The sequence below is a fragment of the Schistocerca americana genome, chromosome 6 (assembly GCF_021461395.2).
Source record: "Schistocerca americana isolate TAMUIC-IGC-003095 chromosome 6, iqSchAmer2.1, whole genome shotgun sequence".
NCBI classification, from domain to species: domain Eukaryota; kingdom Metazoa; phylum Arthropoda; class Insecta; order Orthoptera; family Acrididae; genus Schistocerca; species Schistocerca americana.
Window position 1 is genome coordinate 91060771 of NC_060124.1, and position 7873 is coordinate 91068643.

Consider the following 7873-nt stretch of genomic DNA (forward strand, 5'->3'; position numbering starts at 1 on the left):
TGTTCCTTGAATGGTGTTGTAAGTGCTACTTCTCTTGAGAATGGAAAAGTTGTTGATGTTGAGTGCTTATCTAAGTACTGCCACATCTGCTATGGCAACACTGAAGGACATATTGAACATCAGCGTTCTAAGAATTATGATGGTTACAGTGGAGGTATGGAGTGTGATGGAGCTCTAAAAATATTTAAGAGGTCGGTGACCGTTTATAACGTTAGATATATGAAGTACCTAGGCGATGAGGACTCTAAATTAATGAGTTCAATGTTTATGGTGATACCTTGGTAACAAAACTGGAGTGTTGTGGACATCTGCAAAAGAGGATGGGTGCTAGATTGAGGAAGCTACGAAGAGAAATGAAAGGAAAGTTGCTATCTGTTCGAAAATCTCTGTCTGGCCGAGGCAGATTGACCGAAACTGAAATAGACCTCCTTCAGAGTTATTATGAACTGGCCATCAGATGAAATGTACCTATGAATGATGTTACAGCAATGAGGAAAGCTTTATGGGCCATCTACCTTCATAAGTTATCCACAGATGACCATCCTGTTCATGGACTTTGCCCTAAAGGAGTAGATTCTTGGTGTGGTTACCCAAAAGCAAAAGAAAGTAGTCAAATATACCATCATAAGCATTCTCTTCCTGAGCCTTTATGAATGAAATAAAACCAATTGTTAGAGACCTCAGTGACACTGTTTTGCTTAGTAAATGTCTTCATGGGGCATTCAGAATACAAATGAAAGTTTCAACCATTGCATATGGGAAAGATTACTCAAGAATGTTTTTGTAAGGCTAAATACATTAAAAGTTGGTGTACTAGATGCAGTGATATGTTTCACTGATGGAGTGACCAGGAAGGTTGGAAGTCCTGAGCAATTTAGGCATAAAATGTGGCTTTAATATGGAAAATCAATTGCTTGCGTGTGACAGACAATGGGTGCATGAAGATGAAAGATTCACTCTTCAAGTTACCAAAGAAGTGATAAGTGCTAAAAAGAATGCCAAGAGGAAGCCTGAAGATGAAGAAATGCTGCAGGACGAAACTATGCTTCAGGAATGTTCTGAGGCACAGTTTAATTGGACTCATATCTTCATTTGCAATTTCCCGCAAGTTGTATTTTTCAGAATTCAGTTACGAATATTCCCTAATGTTAATAAAGCAGTGCTCTAATTTTTTTTTCTGTAACTTGCAATAGTCCATACTTATACAGTAGACCTAAGCTTTACTGCAGAATTAACAAAATTATAGAAAAAAATAACATTTTTATCAGGTAAAAAATTATAAAAATTAAAATGTAAGATGTGATATTTTTTATCCTTTTAATATACATAATAGGTAGAATTAAATAAGTCTAGTTCCTCAGCCATCATGTCATGCATATCTGGTAAAAATGTGGTCTCCTTCAAATGTATGACATGGTTTTCAGGTAGGAGTCCCTGCTTTGTTCGATGCTGAGGTGCTATTCCAATACTTCTGGAGAAACTCTGCAATGTTGTTCCAGTTGGGGGAATACCATGTGGACTAATGAACGAAAGGGAATTTGGATCGAGGAGGGAGGTATTCTGAGCAGACCTGCAAAGCCACTGTGACAGTTTTTATTTCTTCTCCATGGATTTTAATACCTACTCCGAATTTTTCTTTTGTTTCCTTCACTGCTTGCTCAATATACAGATTAAATAACATCGGGGAGAGATTACAACCCTGCCTCACTCCCTTCCCAACCACTGCTTCCTTTTCATACCCATCGACCCTTATAACTGCCATCTGGTTTCTGCACAAATTGTAAATAGCCTTTCGCTCCCTGTATTTTACCCCTGCCACCTTCAGAATTTGAAAGGGAGTATTCCCGTCAACATTGTCAAAAGCTTTCTCTAAGTCTACAAATGCTAGAAACGTATGTTTGCCCTTCCTTAATCTAGCTTCTAAGGTAAGTCGTAGGGTCAGTATTGCCTCACGTGTTCCAACATTTCTACGGAATCCAAACTGATCTCCCCGAGGTCGGCTTATACTAGTTTTTCCATTCGTCTGTAAAGAATTCGCGTTAGTATTTTGCAGCTGTGACTTATTAAACTGATAGTTCGGTAATTTTCACATCTGTCATCACCTGCTTTCTTTGGGATTGGAATTATTATATTTTTTCTTGAAGTCTGAGGGTATTTCGCCTGTTTCATACATCTTGCTCACCAGATGGTAGAGTTTTGTCAGGACTGGCTCTCCCAAGGCCGTCAGTAGTTCTAATGGAATGCTGTCTACTCCGGGGGCCTTGTTTCGGCTCAGGTCTTCAGTGCTCTGTCAAACTCTTCACGCAGTATCGTATCTCCCATTTCATCTTCATCTACATCCTCTTCCATTTCCATAATACTGTCCTCAAGTACATCACAATTGTATAGACCCTCTATATACTCCTTCCACCTTTCTGCTTTCCCTTCTTTGCTTAGAACTGGGTTTCCATCTGAGCTCTTGATATTCATGCAAGTGGTTCTCTTATCTCCAAAGGTCTCTTTAATTTTCCTGTAGGCAGTATCTATCTTACCGCTAGTGAGATAAGCCTCTACATCCTTACATTTGTCCTCTAGCCATCCCTGCTTAGCAATTTTGCACTTCCTGTCGATCTCATTTTTGAGACGTTTGTATTCCTTTTTGCCTGCTTCATTTACTGCATTTTTATATTTTCTCCTTTCATCAATTAAATTTAATAAATCTTCTGTTACCCAAGGATTTCTACTAGCCCTCATCTTTTTACCTACTTGATCCTCTGCTGCCTTCACTACTTCACCCCTCAAGCTACCCATTCTTCTTCTCCTGTATTTCTTTCCCCCATTCCTGTCAATTGTTCCCTTATGCTCTCCCTGAAACTCTGTACAACCTCTGGTTCTTTCAGTTTATCCAGGTCCCATCTCCTTAAATTCCCACCTTTTTGCAGTTTTAATCTACAGATCATAACCAATAGATTGTGGTCAGAGTCCACATCTGCTCCTGGAAATGTCTTACAATTTAAAGCCTGGTTCCTAAATCTCTGTCTTATCATTACATAATCTATCTGATACCTTTTAGTATCTCCAGGATTCTTCCATGTATACAACCTTCTTTTATGATTCTTGAACCAAGTGTTAGCTATGATTAACTTATGCTCTGTGCAAAATTCTACCAGGCAGCTTCCTCTTTCATTTCTTAGACCCAATCCATATTCACCTGCTACATTTCCTTCTCTCCCTTTTCCTACTACCGAATTCCAGTCACCCGTGACTATTAAATTTTCATCACCCTTCACTATCTGAATAATTTCTTTTATTTCATCACACATTTCTTCAATTTCTTCGTCATCTGCAGAGCTAGTTGGCATATAAACTTGCACTATTGTAGTAGGCGTGGGCTTCGTATCTACCTTTGCCACAATAATGCGTTCACTATGCTGTTTGTAGTAGCTTACCCGCATTCCTATTCACTATTAAACCTACTCCTGCATTACTCCTATTTGATTTTGTGTTTATAACCCTGTAGTCACCTGACCAAAAGTCTTGTTCCTCCTGCCACTGAACTTCACTAATTCCCACTATATCTAACTTTAACCTATCCATTTCCCTTTCAAATTTTCTAACCTACCTGCCCGATTAAGGGATCTGACATTCCACGCTCCGACCCGTAGAACGCCAGTTTTCTTTCTCCTCCTGATAACGACATCCTCTTGAGTAGTCCCCGCCCGGAGAACCGAATGGGGGACTATTTTACCTCCGGAATATTTTACCCAAGAGGACGCCATCATCATTTACCATACAGTAAAGCTGCATGCCCTCGGGAAAAATTACGGCCACAGTTTCCCCTTGCTTTCAGCCATTCGCAGTGCCAGCACAGCAAGGCCGTTTTGGTTAGTGTTACAAGGCCAGATCAGTCAATCATCCAGACTGTTGCCCTTGCAACTACTGAAAAGGCTGCTGCCCCTCTTCAGGAACCACACGTTTGTCTGGCCTCTCAACAGATACCCCTCCGTTGTGGTTGCACCTATGGTACGGCTATCTGTATCGCTGAGGCACGCAAGCCTCCCCACCAACGGCATGGTCCATGGTTCATGGGGGGGAGATACGAATTAGCATACCATTATTTATATTACTGTTACATATCATAAGGTATTTCATAAAAGGAATAAAACTGAAGTAGGTAAATAATAGGTTGGGATAAACAATATAATACAACAGCATGAACTTTCATGTGACATGAGTCACTTTCATGTAATTAAGTTTTTATACCAAGACAGATATTAGAAATAATTTTATATTGTTCAGTAATTTACTTCTTAGTGTGAATGTGTAACTAGTATCACTACGAAAAATTTCCCAATTTCAACCAATATACTAAAAACAGAAAATTAAATTTGTAGCGTGAGTCACGTAATCTGAGTCACAGTTGTACTATTAGCAGCAGCAGAAAGACAGAGTAGGAGGACGGAAAAGTTAATGAGTGAAGGAAAATATGAAGAATTTAAGAAGAAGCACGTGGAAGAAGCTCGAAGAAGCTAGCAGAAACAGAAATAAAAGTTTCTACAGTAGAGTCAACAGAAGCAAGGACTGTTATTTGAAGAAAGAAGAGCTAAAAATAGGGAGAGAGTTAGCAAACAAAGGCAACATAAGATGCAAGATCAGCAACGTAGTAAAGCAAGTTTGTCACGTGCAAAATGGTGCAAATGGCTCTGAGCACTATGGGACTTAACATCTGAGGTCATCAGTCCCCTAGAACTTAGAACTACTTAAACCTAACTAACCTAAGAACATCACACACATCCATGCCCGAGGCAGGATTCGAACCTGCGACCGTAGCAGTCGCGCGGTCTCGGACTGAAGCGCCTAGAACCGCTCGGCCACCGCGGCCGGCTTTGTCACGTATAAGTCACATCGTGCTCTGGATAAAGCCATGGCTCGAGTGCTGCAATTGCTTACATTAGCAAGGTACTGTCAACTATACCTAAAAATGTGAAGACAGTTTCAATCTGATGTGATTGATCTGCCTCACAATTTAAAAACAAATATATTACTGGTACTAAACCTCAATTTCCTACATTCCATCATAAAGGAGCCTTAGATGGAATTGGTGCAGTTGCAGAATGGCTAGTGGGGAATGCTGCATATAACTGAAATTCATAGTACGTGACGCATCAGCTTTCACTCAGGTAGCTGCAAGAAACAACTATACAGGTTATTCATGTGTCTATTGATGAAATTCAAGGAATCAATGTGAACCTTAATCTGGCTCAAATATTTTCTTCAGCACCATCAGTACCAAACATAAAAAGCATTCACTGCTTTCACTACAAGAAAGTAGTAGTACAAACATATCTGCTGTCTCGAAAGAAATCTGCTGCTGCACATCATCATACTGAAGAAGCTATAGAATGTGTGAAAAAAATTGGAGACTGGTACAAAGTAGAATATGACAGTAAACTCAATGCTCGAGAAGTATGTGCAGTTTTTGGAAATTCTTACTTAATCAGTGTGCTGGCCACGATTGGAAATGGCCTGTAAAATATGATGAAATTATAAAGAAAATTAATGCATTTGATGTTGTCAATGCAAAAGAATACTTTCAGTTCTCTGATCTTTACTTGAATTTACAGTTCATTTTCCCAGATGTCATGCTTTTATAATTTTTCATAGTGTTTGAGAAGTGAAATGTTTATATTAAGTTTATGTTATTTGGCTCATATTGCCATATTTTTATTTCTCTGCCTGTAGGAAAAAAGTTTTTCCAACAAGAAGTAACACGAGTCACGCGCCTTTTTCAATACATTACAATATTTCACATGGTATGATTATTTTTAGAAACCTGTAACTCAGTCATTTGAATGCCAACCTAATATGCATTTTCTGTGATGAAAACCAGACCCATAGGCCTACTCCTAATAGTTTGAGGACACTTTTGACCTAAAATGCACATTAGGAATAGGATGTCCCAAATTTGTAGCATGAACCACATTACATTCTTGTCCTTTAATTTTAATGCTATTTCCTGCTTAAATAACACTCCAAGATATTTGCCTGAATAACACAATTTGTAATGATGATTTACAAAAGAAAGTATGGGTTTACAGATTAATAACAAGTCAATATAAAACGTTGATTTCAAAATGTAACGTGTGTCAGCATGGGATCTCCCTTACGGAAAAAGATTAAGTGGATTGATATGATTTATTAATCACTTGCGACTGGTTTCCATTACAATAAAAACTGGCTATCTTCAGGTGCCATGACGTTGCTTTCAGGACGCTTCTGTCGGCCCTGCTCTGTCGTATTCGTATATTACCGCAACGCAAAAACATAAAAAAGGACAAAGCGCTAAGGCAATCCTCTAATGCCCGTTCTATACTTAGAAAATCAATTCTTAAGGACGAACCGTTGAGTGCAGGTATTTCTTTAATGTGACCCTGTCGAATGTTAATTGTAACAAGAAGAGACGGTTTCTGAGCGTTATTAGAATATCAAAATTACATGTGGATTTCTAATTTCGTTGTCTACTGACGAGCAATGATAAGAAACGTAAATAAATGCTCCCTCACAATTTTTTTCTGTTGAAACAACAAATCACGTTGTGTGCTACACTGTTAAATAAACGTGTTTCAACTGAAAATATACTCGACAAATAAAAAGAAAAGAAAATATAAGCATGTATGTCATAACGTGGGATGTACTACTTACCAAGAGATCAGTTTCGTCGTTTCCCGGCCAATTTATCCTGTAAAAAATGGAATCATCAAAGCCTCCACTTTCAGCACATCCATAGTCCGAGACGAGGAGATACAAAAGACATATTATTAAATGCCAAGAAGTCATTTTGACAAACTCATAATTTCACAGCTCGCCTCGACAGCTGGCAACTCAGTTCACAAATCTACCGATACTTCACGTCACATAACTATGTTTTCATAACACGTCCCACCAATAAAACAGCAACACGTCAGAGATTATCAGTGACAAAGAACCATCTGGGCAGTGGACACCTTTTTGTGTCGCTTTGTTTTCTAAAACAACTGAGACGTTGTTCATGCATCCCATCACCGTCGCTTTCGAAGCCCAGTAGAATTTTCATATACATTGGGATAATTTCTGCTTCTAAGTTTTCAATACGACGTTAACTTAAAAACAGGTTTGAGGTACTGCTACGCGCGCAGTCAATTTCTACTTGTTTTCAAGAAAGCGTTCACTTCAAAAATTTGAGGTAAACCTGTTGCCCATAGCTTCAAATATGTTGCCCGCACGAGGTGCCTCGTCTTTTGCGACGGGGCAATCTCCCAGAAAGGTTCAGACAAGTGCGGAGGGTGGGTTTGCTAGTCAGTTGAGAGCTCCAAAGCTAGGCAAATGTTGTAGCCACTCAGGGGAATCGCAGGAAGGAAGTCCACATGGAATGTCATCTACTGGAAGGGGGGAGAGGGAAGCGGGGCAGGTGTCTCATCGGAGAAGTAGAGCATGCTCTACCTGTGGCTAATGAGCACACTTGGTACAGCAGTCTACAAATCGTGGTATAAATGTCAACTGCCAGCTGGATTCAGACTCCATCTTCAGCTCCTACAAGAGGCTGGATGAACTAGTGAAGACTGCTAACCTCGCACACAGCATCGTTCCCATAATCTATCGCGATCATCTGCTATGGAGCCGGGAAGAGAGTTTAAGCCAGAGGCTTGAACGATTCTTTGATGACCTTGATTATAGATTCCCAAACTCCACTATCTTGTGAAGAATATAGAAAGCCTTTTAATGGGTGAGGCGTGAACTGCATGCTGTAGACGGTTATTAGGGCAGCAGAGTATGTATGATGTGCTCATGGTTTTTTTTTTTTTGTGTGTGTGGGGGGGGGGGGGGGGGGGGGTGGACAGACAATTCGATAGAATTA

The 7873-nt window shown here is 39.7% G+C and overlaps 1 protein-coding gene across 2 annotated transcripts in view; it reads right to left on the reverse strand.

Annotated features, from left to right (window-relative positions):
- Nucleotides 1–6951, reverse strand: part of LOC124619575 (endoplasmic reticulum lectin 1) — a 102414-nt gene extending 95463 nt beyond the window's left edge. Inside the window, exon 1 of one of the 2 annotated variants that reach the window (XM_047146067.1) lies at nt 6682–6951. In XM_047146067.1, the coding sequence (XP_047002023.1) occupies nt 6682–6816 (135 nt within the window). In that variant the 5' untranslated portion in view covers nt 6817–6951. The remainder of the gene's footprint in view (nt 1–6681) is intronic. The other variant, XM_047146066.1, reaches the window with a different exon arrangement.
- Nucleotides 6952–7873: the final 922 nt, after the last annotated feature.